General features: G+C 42.5%; 1 protein-coding gene across 19 annotated transcripts; it reads right to left on the reverse strand.

The window, feature by feature from the left end:
- Positions 1 to 579: 579 nt before the first annotated feature.
- On the reverse strand, positions 580 to 21757 carry hlk (hulk). Of its 19 annotated transcripts, XM_033377723.1 has the most exons (28): positions 21072 to 21757; positions 18813 to 18969; positions 18571 to 18737; positions 18077 to 18112; positions 15124 to 15306; positions 14850 to 14993; positions 14642 to 14775; positions 14392 to 14572; positions 13991 to 14305; positions 13263 to 13577; positions 12542 to 13186; positions 12285 to 12467; positions 12084 to 12221; positions 11832 to 12014; positions 6127 to 6258; positions 5577 to 5900; positions 5327 to 5515; positions 5122 to 5259; positions 4425 to 4640; positions 3457 to 3639; positions 3272 to 3403; positions 2878 to 3042; positions 2303 to 2459; positions 2079 to 2245; positions 1863 to 2019; positions 1641 to 1807; positions 1386 to 1568; positions 580 to 1325 (listed from the first exon to the last, which is right to left on the reverse strand). In XM_033377723.1, exons 1-28 carry the CDS (start codon positions 21277 to 21279, stop codon positions 1138 to 1140), a joined length of 5487 nt encoding a protein of 1828 aa, XP_033233614.1. In that variant the 5' UTR covers positions 21280 to 21757; the 3' UTR covers positions 580 to 1137. The 19 variants fall into 19 exon arrangements, with proteins under 19 accessions (XP_033233614.1, XP_033233615.1, XP_033233617.1 ...); XM_033377724.1 differs by lacking the exon at positions 18077 to 18112; XM_033377726.1 differs by lacking the exon at positions 4425 to 4640.
- Positions 21758 to 23038: the final 1281 nt, after the last annotated feature.

Below are 23038 nucleotides of genomic sequence, written 5' to 3' on the forward strand. Positions count from 1 at the left end.
TTCTTAGGGCTCCGACTTGGGGTGGATATCGGGTGGAAAGAGCTTGCGAAAATTGAAATTATTTGTGTGGCTTTGTGGCAAGTAATTCTGAAGATGGATGAGCATTTTGTCGGGGGTTTGCGATCTGAACTTTATAAAATGATATCTTCATTTTGCCAGGTGAAAATCTATGTACATAGGTAAGTTCCATTACCCGTATGAACTTTCTACCGCTTGGTAGAGCTTGTTGGGCGTGTTTCTGGCGGGGCCTTGAGGTATCAAAGGTAGTTGCCGAACTGAAAATTCAGCTCGTGCTAATTGTATTTTGTTTTTTGTAGACAGGCAAAGCTGTTGGGTGTGTCTGGGAATCCAAATGCTATCGTGAGGAGAGGGCTTCAGTTCTCCCTGATAACCTCAGAAATTATTTTCAGCTCTTTCTTTGTTGCCAAAGGCCCACATGACACCACTTGTGGTTTTTTTTTTAGTGCTCAGTGCGGAAATACGAGTATGTTCCTAGGAGTAAGGTGGGGGTTATTAAAAGTGTTGGTGGGTGTATGTAATATCATCCAATATTTTATTAATTACATTAATCCATAATGGTTTTACTGTAAAAATTATCATTGGCATTTATTCAACAATATTATCGCATTTAAATTTAAAGTAATTACTATGACTTGAGTGTTTTCTGTTTTATTTGATTCTCTTTTAAGTACACAAATGAATTTAGAAGACAAATGATGTGACGGATGATATGCATATGTTTGTGGATGGATATTTTGATATATCGACGTATATCAGAGTTTATCAAAGTTGTTCGCAAACTGTCCCAAAAGATATTGGAAAGTATCCAAAGCATCGTCTTTACTTGGGGCAACTTGTGGCAGAGTCCCAGTCCCAGTCTCAGTCCAGTCGTGGCCCAGGCACTGTCGTTTGTATCGGCGTCTAATTTAGACGATCGGATGATAGATCAATAAACATATACATCCGTGTGTGTGTGTGATTGTAAGAGTGTGGTGGTGGTGGTAGTGGTGGTGGTGGTAATATTCGATGTTCATTCCAGGTTTGATTCGCTCTCGTCCCGAAGCCCCTCCTTGATATCGTAGAACGTGTTTCAGTACTTGCTCCCGATGTCCCCCAGTGCTCTCTTAGCCAAACCGCTCAAGACTGCTTGGGGTGCTGAACGGGTGGCGGCGGTGCTGGCTTAAAGCACTGCAGCAGGAAGGCCGTGTAGATGACAAAGGCCAGCGCCAGGGCGATCAGGGCATACATAAAGATGTTCAGCTCAGGCTGGCGGAAGCGGTTCTTGCGCAGCCACTCCAGCACCTCATCCTCGGATAGTAGATCACCTGAAAGATGGCAGGCTCTCAGTGAGGGTTCCCAGATCTCTCCTAGAACCACTGACTCACCTCTGTATATGCTGGGGAAGCGGCGACGGAAGTATACCATTGCTGGCAGCTTTGTGACGCCCCATTTCTTGGCATAGCGTGAATCGGCCATTTTCACAAACGTAATATCCAGATTATCCGTCTCGCTGTCGATATTCTCCAGCTTCTCCAGCGAGGCGATGCTGTCCGGATGATTGTGCTCATCTAAGTAGAGGGGGTTTTTGGGGCAAGTTAGGGGAGAATGTATTGAGAGCAGAGCTGTCTGTTTGCACTTACAGAAGAACACCGACAGGAATTCATTCTCTTCAAGAAGCTTGTCCAGCATTTTTCGGTTGACTTCTTCTATTTCGTTCTTGATTTCGAACACATCTTGTGAGGTAAGCCATGTGATGACCTTGTCATGTTGATGCATATCTCCGTCATACAGGACGGGTACTTGTTTCCTACAATGGATGCATTTGAAGCCAATCTACTGTCGTGGTTCCTGTGATTTCTTACCGGTAATACACCAGAGAAGGTATATTGACAATTTCGTATTTCTTCGCTGCGTCTATGCTGGCTATCTTCACAAAGTCAATGCCAAACATGTCGGCCTCTCCATCGATCTCCTCCAGGTCCTCCAATATTTCCTCGCACTCAGCGCAATCATCATCATCTGACAGGATAGAAGACTTTAGATACGGGCCAGAATGAATTACTCCAGAATGAACTTACAAAAGAAAACCACCAAGAGGGTGGACTCAGCCATCAGGCGGTCCAGCATGCGCTCGTTGACCTCCTCGATTTCGTCGGCCAACTCGCGATTGTCGTCATCAATCAGCCACTCCAAGACCGATTGCTCATTCTGGAGGTCGCCCTCGAACAGCAGAGGATTGCCATTGCTTTTAATACAAAAAATGTTGGTTTCTTTTCGCCAAGAGTTAAATACTCCTGCTCACCGGAAATATACCAAGGCGGGGAAGGTTTTGATGGAATAGCGTTTGGCTAACTGCGGATCTTGGATCTTGACCATGTGTATGCCGAAGACATCGCATTCGTCGTCGATTAGCTCCAACCCCTCCAATATCTGGTCGCAGATGTTGCAGTTGATTTTGTCTACCGAAAAGAAAGCATTTATTTAGACATCTGCTTAAGATGAGTGTGCAACGTTCAACTGGTTAGTGACAAGCGAAAGAAGGGTTAGCGGTGTGTGAGGAGAGGCCGAAGAAAACGCCGTAAAAATAAGGTATTCGCGTCCAAACTAAATTCCAGCAAATTCCAACAGATTCGCAACGTCTGATCGTAAGTCATTTCTAGTGGACATTTAATCTTGAAAAGAGAGACAAATTTAGTTTGGTCGTAATACGTTGGAAGCCTGGTTTTAGTATAGTAAAGAATAGTACAGTTCTTGGATAGAACATGGAACAGAGCTCCTGTTGATGGTTAGGCACGGTTAGAGCTCAATCGAACATGCGTTCGACTTCGAGTTGCGAGTTGCGTGATTTGTATTTTTACACATGGAATACGGGAATACCTTGTTTTTGGATACGTTTTCTTTTACGTGAAATGTAGCTTTGTACGAATTGGCTGGATGAGTGTTTTGTAGTGGTAGTGGTGGTCAGGTTGCTTTCTTTAAGACTAGAGGGTGAACAGAAACTGCGACAGAAGGCGGGTTGCTTCCCCTTGCGCTCTGGCGGCACTGAGTGCGATTCACGTTTCGGTTTTCGGTTGTGGTTTCGGTTTCGGGTTTTTGTCAAGGATAGATACATATTTGTGGATATGTTTTGTGGATTGTGTGCGATGTTTTGTTTGAGGACAGGGGGGAATATAACAATTCAGAGTGTGTGAGAATATGAGACAGAGTTTGAAAAACAGTTGATATGTATGTATATGATCAAATCGATATGTTTCGTTGTGGTGCTACTTACAGAAGTACACAGCGAGATATTGGGTCTCCTCCACCATGGTCTCGAGCATTTGCCGTGTAATGAGCTCGATGCGATCCTCGGTCTTCTGTGTGATCAGCCACTGCAGCACCTCCTCCTCCTCGCTGAGCTCACCTACGAAAGACACCGTTTAGTATCGTTCAGATACTCATCTATATAGGTAGTACCCTCAAACACATTGGGTATGCCTCCCTCGAAGTAGACCAATGCCGGATACTCGTGGACGCCGTAGCCATCGGCCACAGAAAAGTCTCTGGTTTTCACAAACGTTATGCCGTGCTTGTCGCAGTCGTCGTCGATGTTCTCCAGCTCCTCCAGGACCTTGGTGCATTGCTCGCAGCCATCGGCATCTGGATGTCGCAGTCGGGTTTCAAATAAACACATTACATTACTCAACAAGGACTGCACACGAGGTCGGGGCTAGGACAACATACTATGGGCAAGCACTACACATAAACTAAGGCACAGCAAAAGTTGACGGGGAGCGTGAGAAGATGTTGGGAGAACTTGTCTTCTTTGAGAGTTTTACGAGTATATATAGTACAGTACACAATACAAAGCGGAGAAACAGCACAGCTAAAGACGAAAGATATAGGGTTTCGGGTATGACAGATAAGGGGGGACGAGAGAGAGAGAGATATAGTTCTGGCAAAGGCAATAAAAACAGTAAGATAAGTAACGCCCATACATTTCAATTCTTCTATGTAGCGGGGTTTTTGAAGCCACGAATGCATGAGTGTACGTGTGCCTGCATATGCATACAGCCAAGTCTCAAGTACTTCAAGACGGCGGCTCTCTCAAGTCGCATACGAGAGAGCGGCTAGCTTTTGAGCGCTCTCTTATAGCTTTTCGAAAGCAGTTTAAGAGACGAGACCCTGGAGCCACTTTCAAAATTTCGTTCCGAAAAATTGTATGGGCGTTACTTATTTTACTGTTGTACTGTCTTTGGTTCTGGGTAGAGTTACATTCGCAGTACAAAGTGGAGGAGGTGGTGCGTGTGGTGTGGTGCGGATGGGTTGCGGTTTCTGTAGGTTTCTGGAGGTTTCTGGAGGTTTCTGGGTGGTGGTGGTGGTTATGTGGTTAAACATTCTTGGACTCATTCCAGTTGCACGATCTATACAGAAAGGTGCGCTACCATCTTCATGCTTGCCAGCTGATGAATCCGTTGATGCAGCCGCCGCTGCCGACCCATCTGCCCCACCAGCAGCCGCCTCGCCAGCATCTGTTTCGCCGCCGAAGGCGGCAGCAGCACTGGCAGCTCCACCCTCCTGCTGATGCTGTTCGCGTTCCTTTTTCAGTCGGGCCTTGCGGGCCGCTTTCGATGTGCAAATGTCGCATTTTGTTTTGTTCCCTAAATTCATTTCGTTATTTGGTTGGTTGTTGGTTGGTTTTGAGCAATTTTTGTGTGGTTTTGGTTTGATTTTTCAGAGAGATCATATTCGTAAATAGAAATATAAATAAAGTCTTGATTGGTTAGATACACAGAGCGCGATAAGTGGCTTAAACTAGGTTGAAGACTAAAATGTTAACTACAATTACACAGAGCTCGCTGCAAACTTTTTGCGCAAAAGCGTGATTTTCAATCCCTCAAAGTACGCACTACACACACTGCACGAAATGTGACAAAATATAAGTTATTTCTGTTGGCGATCGACATAAACATTAAAGATGTGCATCTAGACAATTTTTAAAATGAATTTCGAATTTGACATTGTACTTTGTGAGAATTGATCATCACCAAACCGAATGCAGCATTGAGTACCTTACGCTTCATGGTATAAGAATAGTCGCCATATCTGGGAGAGACTTTGGTGCCGTGGATGAAAACTTACAGAAGTAGACAGCTATGGAGCCCGACTCTTCGATCAAATGAACGAGTCGTTCGCCTTCGAGATCTTCAATCACATCTCCACTTGGATCCTTTTGCGTGATCAACCAAGTGAGGATTTGCTCTTCTTCATAAAGATCCCCTATGAAGTGCCGAGAAGACAGCGTCATTTAAATGATCCTCACGGATTGCTTTAGCGATTAACCTACCGGCGTATATGACTGGCTCCTTCGATGTGGGCTTGAAAAAGACGATGGCCGGCAGGGCAAAGACTCCGAACTCCTTGGCCATTTGCTTGTCGTCGATCTTCACAAAGTCAATGCCCGCCTTGTCCGCTTCATCGTCAATGTGCTCCACCTCGACGAGCACGCGAGGACACTGCTTGCATTCGTCGCTATCTAAAGTTCAGTCACGGATAAAGCTCTATAGCTCCTGCTCTCCGGCATGATCAGTACTTACAGAAGATCACGGCCACGTAGTCCGAGTTCTTGCGAATCTTCTCAAACATCTTGCGGTTGACCTGCTCGATGTGATCGGTCATCTCCATGTTGGCCGGACTGGTCAGCCAGTCGAGAACCTCCTCCTCGTCGTCGATGTCGCCGTCGTAGTTGATGTACTTGCCCTTGCGGAAGTAGGTCAGACCGGGAGGGTTCCTGAATCCGTACTTCTTGGCCATCAGCTTGTCGTGCATTTTCACTACATAAATGCCATACTCGGCGGCCTCGTCGTCGATTAGTTCGATGTGCCGCAGCACGCGAGGCGAGTCGGGATCGTCTTCTTTGTCTGCAATCACCATTCAGATTAATAGTGTATCGCCGGATAATAGTACGGAGTTGTTCAGAATGGTTTAAGTGTTTATCTTATTGGTAGCTTGATTTTGCTTGTGTTGTTTTTGGGCAGTTACAGTTTTTAGTGGGCGCGCTTAGATAGTATATGCTTCCTACATATAGATTCCTTAGACTTAGCCTTAGCCTTTACCTTATAGCCTTTGGCTGGAAAGTATACTTACAAAATACAACCGCTAAAAAGTCTTTGGTGCCTATATATTCGAGGAGTTGATCACGATTAATAAGCTCTATGCTTTGGTCGGCCTTCTGCTCGAGAATCCAGTTGAAGACCTCTTGGTTGCTCTCCAGATTGCCTGTTTGTACAACATGGAGAAGCAATGGATGTAATTGGTATTTGTTCAAGCAGACACTTGTAGATATATCATCAGCCACTTCATGGCACATACCTGTTGGCTGCAGTTTGTCAATCAATCATGAGTTTTTCTTGAATTCTATATATACAAAATTTATGGTTTCTTTGTCCTTCTTAGCCCCACCGATCGAGCTTGCCAGCTTGACCCCCACCACCCACTATTCCATAATTTATGGCAAGCATGGTGTCTTTTTATATGGACAAGAAATTGGTAACAAATATACATTTTCATTGTTCATATGCATACGTATTCCCTTACCACGTTTTAAAATAATTTTTAATTGCCTTTCGGACTGTTTGAAAGTATTTAAATCACAGATAATTCTTTTTGTTCTTTTGCTTTGACAAAAACAACCAAAAATTGTGTGGAATTGGATTTTGATTTGGATTTGCTTAAATAAGAGAACCTAAATTCATTTGATTTCGATGGCTTTTTATTGTGAATTTTTACAATTGATTTGTGGAGCTTAGTTTTACAAAAATGTGCTTGCGGTTCTTACAATTTTCGATTTTCAATTTTCAGGCATTGAAAACCCGTTTGACAAAAATACATTTGCTTGATCTTGACTTTAAGGCTGCTGTTCAACGTAAAAAATAGCGGTTTACACATGTAGGATTTAGTGACAGAGTGATAGAGTTTAGCTAACATAAGTGATATAAAGATATAATATTCGGTATTTCGCCAATACCGATAACAAATATAACAGCGAGCGGTATGGTATCGCATCGCTCTCAGAAGGAAACAAACGAAACAAAATGGCTGGCTACATTGCATGCGAGGCAAGGCCATTGTTCAGCGAGAAGTCTTAGACTTTGTAACAGCTCAATGGTTACAGAAAAATTAAGTATACGGTCTGCTCGTATCTGGCTATTGTGTCTCGCACATAAATATCTAGCTACAAAATGTGTATATGTCGTAAATGGCTCTTTTATCAGATATGTATGTATGTGTGTTGTGTGTTGTGTTGTGTATATAGAATAACGTGTGGTGGGCTCTCATCTGTACATGTTTTAGTTAAAATAGTTAACAGTTTTTGCCATTGCAAATTGTAAATTGCTTCAAAAAATATTTCTTTTGTTCCGTTTTGTTTGTTTTGTTTCATTTCGCTTCGTTTGGTTTGGTTTGGCTTTGATTTGTTCTTCTTTTGGCTTCTTTAAATTAGACTAGCTACATAAATATGTTTGTATGTATGTAAATTGTATATTGTGACAAAAAGTAGTAGTATCAAAAAGTGTACGCGCTCTTGTTATTGACAATTGCTGATTGGTTTGTTAATAACAAAGCTGTCTGGCTAAATAGTAACAAGTGAAAGTTCTCAGAAGTTTGATAGTTTTTTTGTTGCACTAATTGCTTTTAGTTTGAACATCGACAAAATGCAACAAATGTTGGGGTTTAGTTCAGCTTAGAGCTACAGAACTGGGGGCGGGCCCCCTCCGAAGATAGTTGTAGCGAAAATATCAAAAACATAGTTTATGTTAGTTATGTGTACGTTTTATGTTTTTGTGTGTGTTTGTTCATTAGTTTTTTGTTTGTTTTGGGTTGCGTGTGATTCTGCTTTCGAAAGATCTTCTCAACGTGGAACAACGAGTTGTGTCTGCGGCTCAGAAGGACAATGTGCGGACAATGATCGGATCTGCTCGGACACCGAGGATGATATTATAGTAGCGTTATGTTTATATACACACAGCCATGCGTATTCACAGGTTATTCAGTTACTGTCGTCAGTCGGCAGTCACTCATTGGTGCATATAGCATTTATACAGAAACCTGTCATTGAAGGTTCTTTTGACGGCTGTACAGGCTTGGGTTTGATGGTTTTGTTTTGGTTTTGGTTTGGTTTCGGTAGTGTTTTTTTGGTATCGGTGAAGAACAGTGCGAATACGTGCTACTGAGTATTGGGTATGGCATATCATTCAATCATACAATCACTATTCAACTGATTTAGCAACTGGCTTTATACTCAGTTAAACTGCCTTACTCCCACAGAGAGATATCCTGAAAAATGAGGTCATACAAATTTTTTAGTCGATTTTGGAAAAAATTAACGCCTGCAAGACACAAAAGAGAGAGAAAAGAGAAGAGAAATAAACATATAAAGTAACGACCAAATTGTGCGTGTCTGTACGTGTCTATGTATGGGCACAACAACAACAACTACTACTCGAATGAGATTGGTACAGGACAATGAGAGTGGTGCAGCCAGAGGGCTCTAGAATGGTCTGTGTCTTGGCGGTTGTGGCGGGGGTGGCGGGTGTGGATGGCACTAGTACAATCTATAATGACTACGAGGGATAGTCCGATAGTCCGTGGACTACGTACCGGTTTTAACATTCAGCTTGCCGGACTTCTTTGACGACTTCTGCTTGGACGGCTTCTCCACCTCCTGGGACTCGTCGTCGTTGTCGTTCTGCTGGACCTTGGCGACGGGCTTTTTGCCAGCCTGCGGCTTGTTGCTGCCGCCTCCCGCCCGCTTGTTGGCATACGACACCTTGACCAGGGGCTTGCCATCATCGTCGTCGTCGTCGTCGTCATCGTCATCCTCGTCATCATTGGCCTGGGTGCGCTTGGGCTGCTTCTTGGAAGGCACTGGCTTGCTAGCAGGCTCTGGCCTCCTGGCTGCTGGCTTGGTGGCCGCCGATGCGGCGAACTGGAAGTTGCCGCCGCCGACGCCGCCCGCCCGCTTGCCCTGATCGCCGTCGCTGTGTCCGATCCGCTGGGCCGTCATTTTAGGAACTTTCGTTGACTTCTCCAATTTGGTTGGACAGCATTGGAATGGTTTGTAATCGTTGGGCACGAAATTGTTGCCGCGCTTAGCTGAATGGCCGTCGTGGCCCAATCCAACATAGAAACATTCGTCATCTGTGTGGGCAAACAAACAAAAACATTTTGTCAGATTGTTTAGTTTTAAGAGATTTTTGTTGTTGCTTTATTTTTGTAAAATTTATTTTTAAATTATTTTTTGGTTCACTAACAACAGAAGGTTCATTGCGATAAATCATCATCAAAAAACAGAACGTTAAAACAAGAGTGCATCAGAGTAGGCGGAAATAAGAATAAAAGTCGTCGTTAACTTGCTTTCAAAATTGTTTCTTTTCTCCAAACACCTCCGGAAATACCACACAGACAGAGAGTGAGTGAGAGAGAGAGAGACAGAGAAAGAGAGCAGTTAGTACGATTTCGATTCGATTTTCATTGTTTTGAAACTTGAAAATTCACAATTCAAGCTTCAAAGTTGAAAGTTGAAAATTGAAAGTTTCCTTGTTCTAGAGTAAAAGAAGCGTGCTTTATGAATGGAACAGAATTGAATTTGAATTGTTTAAACTTAATTTTCGGTTTTCGTATTATTTAGATTATACAATAGATATCACAACTAATAACTGACAAAATGCTTTTGATGCTGACTGTACAGGTATCGGATTTTCAGATATTCAGATATTCAGATATTTAGATATTCAGATATTCAGATATCGGTTCTAATTCATATTTTCATTTTCTATATCGAGTTTTTTTCCCGGGGCTGTACATTTTGGACTTATTTATGCACATATGTACATACATATATTTTAGGAGCATCCACTGTATTTTTCACTTGATTGATTGATTTTTGGTTGTTTTTGTTTCATATAGACATTTTTGTAGGTCAAAGCGGGTTCGAGATTAATCATTATAATTAAACAAACAGAACGATTACTTAAAGTATTAAGAGAAAATAAATAAACCAAACAAAATAGTTATTAACAGATTTTTCGTCTCGTTTAACGAACAAATTGACTTTTCCAAATTACAAAAAGACGATAGTAAGTTCCATTGTTGAAATAATTTCAAACATTGTGTCAGCTATGATATTGAATTTGTTTTATTTTTTTTTTTTCAATTATTCTTCAATTTTTGTTGATGTACCAAAGACTTTTAGACTTAAGAACTGAGTGAGGTTGAAGCTTCGGTTAGGGTTTAACATTCAGAGGGCAAACATTGACTGGGCTCGATTATTTTTTGGCATGACTGTGTTTCCCTCACGTGAGATGGCTTTAGCACAGAAGCTACTATGCGCTAGACGGGAGTCTATGGGGAATACGTGACTGGTTACCTGGGCTGAATGCATTACTTTTTGAATTCCTTTCACCCAAGTCTGTAGATAGACAATGAAATTAGCTGTAGTCGAAAGTATCTAGAAGAGTTTCTGCGTGTGTCTGTGTGTGGGTATAGGGAGTGGGGAGTGGGGGAGGACCAGAGGTTGCGAATTGAACATGGAACAACTTCGGTTAGTGCATCAGTGGCAACTCACATTCAGGTATTACCTATTTCATCTATAAGCCGACCCGAGCATAGATCAGCAAGCCGATGTATCGTTCGGCCCTTTGCCGTGTGCCTATATTTTGGCTTACTTTTCACATCTTCTTCTTCGTCTTCGTCATCGTCATCGTCATCGTCATCGTCATTGTCTTTATCGTCATTGTCTTTATCGTCTTCTTCTTCGTCTTCGTCATCGTTATCTTCATTGTCTTTGTTCCCATCTTCGTCATCGTCATCATCATCCTCATTATTATTGTCGTCATCATCGTCATTTTCATTGTCCTCATCATTATCCTCATCATTATCCTCATCATTATCCTCTACATCATTATCGTTGTCTTCATCATTATCGTCATCGGCGTCTTCGTCGTCATTATCTTTATCATCCTTATCTTCATCATCGTCGTTATCGTCATCGTTATCCTCATCATCATTCTCTTCTTCGTCGTCATCGTTCTCTGCCTCATCCTCATCCCCATTTTCATCATTTTTATCGTCATCCTCATCCTCTTCATCTTCATCACCATTTTCATCATCATCGTCATCCCCATTTTCATCCTCTTCATCTTCATCACCATTTTCGTCATCCCCATTTTCATCATCATCCTCATCGTCATCCCCGTTTTCTTTATCATCTTCATCCTCTTCGTCGTTTTCGTCATCCCCATCAGTAACTTTTCTCTTATTATCATCGTCATCGTCGTCGCCTTCGTCATCGTCACCATTTTCGTCATCGTCATTTTGTCGTTTGGGCTTTCGCAATCTCTGCTTTCGAATCGCTAGCTGGAGACGCCTCAATCTCTCCCGCTTATCCTCATCGCTCTCTTTGGGATAGCTCAATTTAACAATCTTTTCATCACTTCCATCGTCTTCATCGTTGCCTATATCGAAAAGTTTCATTACGTTTTGCACTTTGACATGGCAATAAACGGGAAGATGATCTTTGGGTATGTCCATCTTTTAAGTATGCTAGTTTTTTGGGACTCATGTACCTACATATGTACATATGTAGTTCAATTGATTCGGTACTGAATGTTTGGCTTATGAGCGTGAGTTAGAAAGCAGAGAACACATTTGGAACAAGAACGCTTACTCTTTTGATTGATTAACCACTGCAGCACTCGATTTTCATTTTTGAGATTACCTAAAATTGAGTAAAAGTCAGATGCAAAATCCTTTAGTTGTTACAGAGTTATATATATTGCAAGGTGTCTATTTACCATCATACATGATCGGGACTCCAGTCTCGTAGTAGACCAAAGCTGGGAATGCGAAAATGCCAATCTCATGGGCCAGCTTAACATCGTTTGATTTGACAAACTGAATGCCATGCTTATCGGTGTCGTCGTCGATATTCTCAAGCTCATCCAAGATATCCGAGCACGATTCGCACTCGTCATCATCTGGGGAAGAATAAAATACCCAATAGTCAAATATTCCTTGGCAAAACTCCATTCAATTTAGTGTCTTACAGAAGAACACAGCCAGATGCTCAACATCGTTGATCAGGACCTGCAGGGTCTTACGATCGACAGACTCAATGACATCAGCAGTAGACTCATGCAAATCGATAACCCATTCCAGAATTTCCTCTTCCTTCATCAGATCACCTGAACAAATAGATCAATAGATCGTTAAAATAATTTTTTGGGAGAATCATTTGGTTAATTTACCGGTGTAAATTGTTCTAAACTTATGTCTATAAAATGCAAGTGCCGGCAGACCGGGCAAATCGTATTCCTTATCAATATCGTCGTCGGATGTCTTGACAAAGTCGATGTCTTTTTCCTCGCACTCGTCATCGATGTTCTCCAATTCGTTGAGGATCTTCTGAGCCTTCTTATCTCCTTCGACATCTGTGGAAAAAGGGAAACGATAACTTGTTAGTCCAACAGTTTCTTAGAAGGATTTGATGCAAAGTAATTCTTACAGAAGAACACGACGACGTGGTCGTTTTCAGCCAAAATCTTATCCAGCATTTTCACATTGACCTCCTCGATCTTCCCGGGAATCTCGAGGGTCTCATCGTCGGTGATCCAGGCCAACACTTCGTCCTCATCATCAAGATCTCCTGTGAAGTGCAGCGGATCACGGTTTCTGAAGAATACCAAACGTGGATAAGTCTTGACATTGTATTTCTTGGCGACTCCGGTATCCTCAGTGGTAACGAAAATGATTCCAGCCTCGTCCAACTCATCGTCTATGGTCTCCAGGGCGTTCAGGGTGTGGTCGCAGGTCTCGCCCGGTTCGCAGGGACCCGTGAAGAAGACAACGACATATTCGTGCTCGTTGATCAGGTTGACGAGGATCTCATCGGTGACCTCCTCAATGGTGGCAGTCTTCTTCTGGACCAGCAGCCACTCCAGTACCTCATCCTCATTCATCAGATCGCCTTCGTAGAGGGCTGGGATTTTGTTCTCGAAGTAGATGAGGGCGGGCAAATGGTCGAGACCGTATTCCTTGGCTTCGGCGGCATTATCGATGCGCACAATGACAATTCCCTCTTTCTCTAGCTCATCGTCAATGTTCTCCAGCTCGTTGAGAATGCGCATGTCCTGCTTATCGTCCTTGTCATCTGTAGAAAGAGAAAGAAAAGAGATTTATTATCGATAAGGATAGGGATAGGGATGAATGATTTGTGGATAACTTACAGAAGATAACCGCCAGATGCTCGGTATTCTCGACCAGTTTGTCCTTCATTTCATCGGTGACTTCCGGAATCTCGGAATAGCGCTTCTGGTGGACCAACCAGCCAAGAAGCTCATCTTCTTTCATCAGATCACCCTCGTAGATGTGTGGAATGCCGCGCTCAAAGAGTACAATCGAGGGAATCTCATCGATACCCCATTCTTTGGCCTCCTTGTCATCATCGATCTTGACAAAGGCAATATCATTCTGATCGCACTCATCGTCGATGTTTTCCAATTCTGCGAGGATTTTCTGTGATTTCTTTTGGTCTTTGTCGTCTGCGAAGATGATTACAGAAAGGGTTAATCGAGTGCTCTTGGATATAGTTTTGTTAGCTATCGAAGGAATAATCTATAAGGTGAAACTAAATGGAGCCTAGCTCAACTTGCAACTTGAAAAAGTACAAACTACTCGTAAATTTCTTTAGGGTTCTATGGAATCAAATACATATACCATTTCTGGGGCTTAGATTAAGTTGATTAGTTTTTGAAGCGCGCTTTTGAAAATGATTACTTGGAAGCACATCGAGCAGTCGGCCGATTGTTACAACTACATCAGACACATCCCAGAGATACAACACAAAGTCTGTCGGATATACAATATCTACAGAGACGGGCGTGCCCAGGAATCCCGGCAGGTATCCCGGCACAAGGTTGTGGATAGGGCAGGGGATGGGCCTGAAATCACTTACAGAAGAGCACAGCAACATGGGGCATTTTCTCAATGATCAAGTCCAACATTTCGTCGGTAATGTCCTCGATTTGATCGGAACTTGTTTGGTCTGTAAGCCACTTGAGGAGCTTCTCCTCGTCCTCCAGGTTGCCTTCGTAAATGGTTGGAATGCCTTTTTCAAAGTATATCAGCTTAGGAACTTTATTGATGCCATATTCAACGGCCTCCTCGGGATTGTCGATCTTCACGAAGGTAATGCCCAGGGCATCGCACTCGTCGTCAATGTTCTCGAGCTCTTCGAGCACCTTCTGGGACTTCTTGTCGTTGTTGTCGTCTGGAAAACAGCGTGTGAGCAAAATGTGTGGTGGGGTGGAGGTAGCGCCGCTTGGGCTCTATATGGATAATTGTGTGAATATTTACAGAACAGCACCGCAATGACGCGTCCTTCTTTGATCATTGTGTCGAGCATTTCGTCGGTGACATCCTCGATCTCATCGCGTTCCAACTGGCTCAACAGCCACTTCAGTATTTGTTCCTCATCCATGAGATCGCCGTCGTAAACGTTTGGAATTTCTTTTTCAAAGTAAACAATAGCCGGAATCTGACGATCGAATAGGTTTTTTTTATGAAACACATTTGCACCGATATCAACTGCAGTTTTGCTTCGTACCGAATCGATTCCGTAATCGGCTGCCGCCTTGGCATCGTCGATTTTCACAAACTGAATGCCATGCTTGTCGCAGTCGTCGTCAATCTGTTCTAGCTCTTCTAACACGGTCATCGAGTCGTCATTGCCGTGATCATCTGGAGGATTGATAGCACTCGGTTATCCATGCCATGCTCGATGGATGGGAAAAAAATCAATGTGATCTACATACAGAACAGCACCACCAAGTTATCAATGTTGCTGATCAGCGTCGACAGCGTCTTGGATGTGACGTCTTCTATCACGTCGTCCTCGTCGCCCGTCGACTTATTCTGCACCAACCACTCCAAGACATCCTCCTCACGCTGGAGTTCACCTGCAGGCGGCCAGACACAGTTGCGATGTTAACGACACAACGAATATCGATACGTGCATGGGTTTATGTTTGTGTTCAAGATAAATGTGTGGGTGGGTGTGAGGAATGGAGGTCTAGGACTACGTGGTACCTTCGTAAATGATCGGAGTCTGGTGGCGGTAGTAGACCAGTGCAGGCAGACCGCCCAAGTTGTATTCATCGGCCAAGGCCTCGTCGTGTATTTTCACAAATCCGATGCCCAGCTGGTCAGCTTCGTCGTCGATATTCTCCAGCTCCTGCAGGGCCTTGGCGCACTTGCGGCACTGCTGCTTATCTACGTCGGTTGTTGGTTGTTTGGTTGATTGTTCGGTTGGTTGGTTGGAATGTTGGTTGGCATAAAATTTGTCAAACAAGAGATCATTAGGATCGGCTGGCTACGGGCTTAGAGTCTCGGACAGGGTGTGGGAGAACAACGAATAACGAACAACTGGGCCTGGGGTGCAAGTGCATTCGCATGGATTTCTGGCTTTCGAGCTTCGAGTGGTTGGAAACATTCGCTGATTATGCGGCTGTAAGTTTTACAACTATCCTTACGGTTACGGTAGAGAGGTATCACATGCAAGGGAGCTATGGGAGCAAGTGGAAGCCATTTGGATCGTGCGGATATGTTACCCAATCCCAAAACCTGCCCACACGATTCGTTTATTTACACATTTTGTTTACACAGCCTCCCTCCCCTTCTCTGTCTGTGTGCAACCTGTTGCAAGATGCTTGTCTTGGTAACGGAAATCACCTCAACGGAGGGAAATAAAATCAAAAGAAATTCTCTAAAAGCTCTCTCTTTTGTGCCGTCTGTTCTGCCAGTTTCCCCACATCTTGTTAACGTTTCTGTTTCGGTTTCTATATTCATCAATCTGTTCTCTCTGCGCCTTTAGCGAGCTTTCGCTTTGCCACCCCATGCTGCGTATACGTAATATTTATTTCTGTTGATTTTCCCGTGAACTTGCGAATCTAATGGTCTTCTAATGGCTGCCTGGCTGCCTGTCTGCCTGTCTGCCACATTCTCCATCTACTCTTCTGGCTTCAATTCTGGAACAATTGATTGCCAATAATGCAGTCTGTGCAATCAGAGAAGAAACCACAAAAAGTCCACTGTCGTTTGGGTACGTTCGAGTGGGTGTCGCCATGATGACAAGGCCAATGCTCACACATTGGGCAGCGCAAATGTCTCATAATTTACTGCAAAGTGTTTGAAAAATCTCAAAAATTGTACATTCTTATGGGACTCCGACTGTGGCTATGACAGTTTTGTTTTCGGTTCTATCTGCTTTCTTGCTGGTCCTCCGCTGCTCTTCTGCCTTCGCAGAGATGGGCAAATGTTGCACTTAACTAAAAATAGTGCAAGTCAGTCGGGAGGAGACTCGCGTATGCACACTATGTACCGATATATCTGTGTACATATATATATTATGTGCCACTGCATTTGGCTGCGACAACTAAAGATCTGCTGCCCATAATCATGCCACGCCGGCTCGCGCTCGTGTGGGGCATGTTGATGTATTGCTGTATGCAAAAGCAATTAAAACTGCTGTCTGTCTGCAGCCCCCGCCCGTGTGCCCCGGCACACTGCATTGCAGAGCCGGGGGCAGTTGGTGCCACGGGGGGCGGCACAACAATGGGCCACAATTTCGTGTTCTCGTCTCACCTACATGTTGTTCGCATCAACGAGTATGCGATAAAAAAAAAAGAAAGCAAAAAATCCCTGTACGCCGTCTGCGTTTGATAAAAATACCTATAGATAGTGTAGCGGATACTACCAGATACACCCAAGCCTATACATAAATATATGTATGTGTGTATATTTGTGTGTAAAGACCCACTCTATAGTTAGTTGTTTCAGAATCAAGCAAAAATAACAGCAGCAGCCGAGAGCAAAAAAAAGAAAGAAAAAAACCATTTTCTTGGCCGACCAACTGCTTGAGTTTTCTATTTTTAACGCAAAAATTGTAGGTGGCTGTGTCGGACAGAGAGGGAACACAACAAAAAAGAAATAAATAAATAAATTCTCTATACTTTGTTGTTGGCCAAGATATAACCACGCTTGTGTGAGTGGGTCTATGCAAACACATACATATGTATGTATGTACGTACATATGTATATGCCAAGACTCTGCGGGCCTTAAATACGCCAATAAACTTATGTTTTTCTATACCAAGATTTCCTTCTTTTGTTCCAAAAATTTTGACAAGGCCATCACAATCAGAAGATCCTTGCATTTAAACATATATACATATGGATATATACGGATATGTATACTCGTATGAAACAGCCCACGTTTATTTCCCAGAATTTACGGCGAGCACATTATTTGATTTGATTTCAATTGAAAATCATTTTTTCAATTATTTTGTTCCCGTTTGATTCTCCGTCAAATCTACCGACGTCTTGTCCGTCTTGCCCGCGTGGACTTGGGCTTCGATTGGGTGGGAGAACGGCGTAAGGGGGGTGATGGGAACGCAAACATAATCTGGCGCCGAGCCCAGACATTCATTTGCAGCGCTTCTGTTGTTGTAATGTTTATTATTATACGTATACGTAATATTCGTGTCTGCGTTGGGAGATAGCAAACGTGAAAATGTACAAAATCCGTTCTACTAGCTGAAACTACTAACACTTAGTCCCCCAATCTGAAGCGGCGGTAAGCTATGGGTTTCTTCAAGGATTTGTTGGAGAAAACTACTCATCCCCAGCATCCTTTGGCACTCCAAATGGTCCAAATGTTAGCAAGCATCGACACATTTCGACATTGACAAGTTATGTTGGTTATATGCATATAGTAGTTAGGATAGAGATAGACATATACATATACATACACGAGTACTATACATATTTACATATCATGGGTTCACGGTCATTTAGGCAGTATCTTTTCTAGTGCATTTTTTGGATTACTCGAGTCGGGGTCAATTATGATGGAGGGGGAAATTTGAAAAATTTGTAAATGAATTAATTAGAGGAAACAAAGTTTCAAGGTAGAGGTAGAGTTGGCGGAAGAGGAGGAACAGACGATCTGGGGATCGTTGAGGATGCGCGAATAACTTACCCATAACCCGGGGCGGGCATGTTTCATGATCTGGACCTGCAGTCGTTCGATAAAATATATAGATAGATAAATTTCGCGTATGTAATTTTGCTCAGACAGGGAGAGAAACACCGCCGGAATATATGAATATTCATATGGAGAGATATAGAAGTTAAGTTAAGTTTGCCGCCGGTTTTCTAGGGTTAGTCACAAGTTACATACGTATATATGGAGAGAGAGATATACAGATAGAGATAGAGACATATGCGTAAGTAGTAGTAGACATACAGAATATACAGTATAGCTAGATATGTATGCGGTCTATACCTAAGTTGTATGCTTTTTAGTCACAAGAGAGCTAAACTGTTTGTGTACGCTAAAAACTGCAACTGCTTTGAAAAGAGAACATCATCAAGTCAAAATTCCACCAATAGATTTGGTCAAAAATATAGATATATAGAAGTATTCATGTTTATATGTTTGCATATATGTGAATCAAGGTCAGGCAGACTTACAGAATAGGACGGCCACGAAGTCGGTGTCCTCGATGATCTTCTGCAATATCTTGGCATTGACCTCCTCGATGCGGTCGGGCAGATCCATGGCCTCCAGCGAGGTTAAAAAGTCGAGAACTCCCTCCTCGTCCATGAGATCGCCATCATAGATGATGGGCTCCTTCTCCCTGTGGGGGTTTTTTTTTCTTTGGGTTAGATCTCTGCAGCACCCAATGGGTCGGGATGGGGGTGGTGGTACCTACCTGAAGTAGGTGAGGGCGGGGAAGTTCTTGATGCCATATTGTTTTGCTAGTCGTTTGTCGTTGATTTTCACAAAGTCCACACCGAAGGAGTCGGTGTCATCGTCGATTTTTTCGAGTTCCGCTAAAACCTTATCACAGGTCACACAGCTGCGCGCATCTGAAAGCATCCAATAAGGGAATATTTCAATATATGAATAACCTGGCTGCCAGACAAGATCAGATAGAGATACCAACATCAATTGACAGGCAGCAACTGTCGCGTGTGACGCCAGAAGCAAAAGCAGAAGCAGAACCACGACGACGACCACGACCACAAGCAGAAGCAGAAACAGAACCAAATGCCCCAGAGATTATTCATGCCTATATTAGATGGAGGATGCATCATCATCATCATCATTAGTATAGGGCGGAGGTAGCGACAGTGGCAGTGGCAGAGGCAGAGGCAGAAGCAGTCTGAATGAATGAAATGAAATGACAGCAGAGCCAGAGCAATTCGTTGCTATTAATTCGGGCAACAACTGCCGACAAATATGCTAAAATTGCAAAATTAATTCATAAAATTGTGGTGCAGCGGCCGCTATTAGTGAAGCACACAAAGACAGAGCCCAATGTTGGCCAATGTCTCTTTAAGTGCTTCGGGTGGTTGCACGCCAGACCAGGCCGAAAAAATCGCATTACACAATCTGCACGGATCTCGTACTGAATAAACAATGTTCTAATATTTGGATGTACACGCGCTATGTGGGTATCCATTGGAGGCGATCCCTCACCGCTTGAAAAGTAATCGAAAAGCACAAACTTACGGCGCCTAAATGGGCACCCAAATTTACGGAGCAGATGCAAATATTACGTATACGCTGAAGAATTAATCGATTCGATTTGTAAGCGTTGCAGGAAGTCTGCTCGAATCGGATGGGAATCGGGTTGGGGGTCTGTTCCGAGTGCTTTCACAACGGATTGCAATAACATTAATAGCGTTTATCTGAACAAACAATAAACACAAATAGCGGATCTCTAGAATTCGTTTCGAATTTTCACCGTTCTCCGATTTGATTACCGCCGAACCGACAGCATTTAATGAGCTGCCATTGGCGTAGATGTTCCATGATCGTTTTCGTTTGTTTGCCCAAGGCATTGGGACACTGGCGTTGGGGGCTTTTGGATTTGAAATATTTTCATTGTCAACAATTATTTTTGGAATTGCCGCCAATGCTACCGAAATATATAAGCGATCTGCGAGGTATATGTATACATGTGTATAATTAGCTATCTATAGCAAGAGGTATTACACATTTTGTTTATTAACTTTGACATTGAAGAATTTAAAGTAATTATAAGTTTAGTATTGGTTTTTGCCACACATTGGCAATTTGTTTATTACATTTTTTCATTGTCTATTGGTTTGACTGCCGGACAAATTGCTCAATTGGCTATATCCAGAGAAAGCAAACAGAAAGGTAATTTCTAGCCCCTAAAATAGATCGAACCTGTGTCGAACAAGAGCACGTTCATCTAGTTCTTGGGGGAATACTGAAAAAGGACAAAAACCTGTCGCCAACTGGAAGGAAATGAGAGTTTTGCGCGGTTTTTCACGGCAGTTTTCGTGCCAAAAGTTTGCGACAAATGCGAAAAGCTAAAGCATCAGGAAAAGTAGCAAACGCACGGGGGACAAATATACATACATATATACATACATATATACATATGTACATATATATGTATGTATAAAAAAATGAAAAGCTGAAGCGAACGCAGAAACGAAGACGGCAAAGACGACGGCAATTTCTCACAGCCAAAAGCTATTTCTCTCTCATAAACAGAACGTTGAGATAGCGGACCAACGAGAACCAGATAGAAAAGGGGGAAGAAGGCACCGCAGACTTCAACTAGGAACATCGGAGGGGGGAACAAAAAATAAAAATAAAAAATTAACCAAATGAAAATCTCAGAAATTTCGTACAACGAATTTTTCACATATTTTCACTTGTATGTGAATGCTTTGAATTTTACTAGCGAAAATTTATATAATATGGCTGTTCTATTACTATTTCGAGTGGGGTCGCCTCGTATTAAAAGCTTGATGCCCGGACCGGACCGTTACTTGTTTCACATGGCACACCCACACACTCGCACGGTCACGCACACGCACAAGCACTTTCACACATATACATATACATAGATAGAAGCATAGCATAGATACATATGTACGGTGTATATCTGATCCGTATGGAAAGACTGGGAGGCAGAGATCACACTTACACCAGAAAACGGCAACGTAATCCTTGTCGGCCAAGAGCTTCTCCAACTGCTTGGCATTGACCTCCTCGATGACGGCCTCTGGCTCAAGCGGCGCGGCGGCTGGCTGCGATCCTTTCTTGTTGTTAGCGCAATTCACATATCCGGGAAAACTCAGTGCCAGCAGAGCACACACGAGCAATGTCAGAGTCTTTAATCGGGTGAAAGTCATCTTTCGATTTCCTTCAGGTACGGTTCTCAATCTTCGGTTCGGCTCTTCTTCGTTACGATTCTAAACCTTTAACTCGAACATGCGGGCGTGTGTCGATTTTGCTCTCTCCTCCTTTTATTGGTTCTATTAAATTATAAGATTCGCTCACGTCGTTTGGTTTTTTCGTTATTAAAATTTATATTCCTTTGAGCATTAAGGCACTATTTATAGTTGATAATGGTATTTCTTTCTTTCGCAATTTATTTTATGTATAACAATTTTTGGTACACTGATGCATATATATTATGTTCATATATACACAGGCAGAATATATATAGGGTATATATGAGAAAAATTAGATTATATATATATTTTTCTTGCTCTTCTATTAAATGAACGTTTTCCGCGGACTGTACTCTATTGGTTTTCAGATTTTGTTCCACTCCGTGCAGAGGTCCGCTCGCAACTGAAAGTGTTTTGGTGAAAATTCGGTGCCATTCAAGAGGCCTTGCCAAAGCTTTAGGGATCTTCTGTTTCGGCCTGGTGCAGCTTTTTCCTCCGCCTCCCCTCAAAATAGCTTTCGGAATGAGCGAGGGAGCGACAAATTGGCCGCTGCATGATCGTGTGAGAAATGTGGTGAAAATTTTCAGAGAGGCGAGAGTTTTTCCGACAATTCCCTTTTGAACTGCATTTCTTTGTTTATGCATTTCGGCTCTTATATATAAATATATAAATATAGATGTGCTGTGCTCGGTGGTCTTGCGAAGTGAGGAATGAAAACAAATACGACTAATTATGCGCACAGCCAGGACCATTTGAGTAATAGAAGAAAGTAAAAGAGTAAAAGAAGGCAGCCAGTAGTTTAAATTGCTGATTTTCAATTGCCGTTACAAACTATCGATATAAGCGGTCTGCTGATTGAGGTATTTTTTAGTACATTTTTTTGTCGACTGTCCACAATTGGTAGCATCTTAAGCAACAAATACACTGCTACAGTCGAACTTCGATATAGCGAAACCAAGAAAAAGTTCGCTATAAGTTAAACCATCAACACGTACGAAATACGCTATATAAAAACTTCGTTGTAAGTTCGTAATAGAGAAGTTCGAATGTACAGATGTACATATGTATATGTATATACACTATTCTGAATATTTTGACGCCGAAATTTAGTTGAAAGCATATTCACGGTATATCGGTATATAATGGTATGTATCATCAATTTCGTCAATCTGTTAAATTTAATTTTTAAAGTCATATTAAAGAAAATAGGGTGTATAGACTTCGATTCGCAGGTTCGCATTGCATTCACATCCATGTCCCTCATTCACTTTCAAACATTTCCATTTTAGCGCGCTGCTCTAGAGATAGCCATTCTCTTTCAGTGTAGTTCTGATTTTCGTGGTTATTTGTAAGCAAAGAGGAAGAATATACAAGAATTGTAAGTAAAGTAGAAAGATAGGATTGACTTCCAAGAGGAATTTACAAACAACATTATTTTCCGCGGTTGTAATCAAGTTATTCCTGTTTAAATAAAGGCGGCTTGTGCGGGTGAAGATCGGTTTTTCATCGTTATATTTACGGTACATTTTGAAAGTGAGCGGGTATTTTTATGGAGTCAGATGCTAATAGCGCAACGAAGAAATGAGTCGTAATTTTGAATGGTATATAGAAAAGGGAATGGAAAACACGAAAAAACAGCCAATCAAAACTGCAAGGTTCGTACGAACCTCACCTCGGTCTGTAAAGACAAGGCATATTAGGCAAAAGGGGTGGATTT

Source organism: Drosophila pseudoobscura, chromosome 3 (assembly GCF_009870125.1).
Source record: "Drosophila pseudoobscura strain MV-25-SWS-2005 chromosome 3, UCI_Dpse_MV25, whole genome shotgun sequence".
NCBI classification, from domain to species: Eukaryota; Metazoa; Arthropoda; class Insecta; order Diptera; family Drosophilidae; genus Drosophila; species Drosophila pseudoobscura.

What these genes read in the sequence shown, in the direction of transcription:
- hlk (XM_033377723.1), bottom strand. Translation starts at nt 21,279, where the DNA reads ATGACTTTCACCCGATTAAAGACTCTGACATTGCTCGTGTGTGCTCTG. An exon ending in GCATCTGGCGGTTATCTTCT is followed by an intron (nt 13,187 to 13,262) that starts GTAAGTTATCCA and finishes CTCTTTCTACAG; the next exon opens with ATGACAAGGACGATAAGCAG. An exon ending in CCTTCTCTGGTGTATTACCG is followed by an intron (nt 1,808 to 1,862) that starts GTAAGAAATCAC and finishes CATCCATTGTAG; the next exon opens with GAAACAAGTACCCGTCCTGT.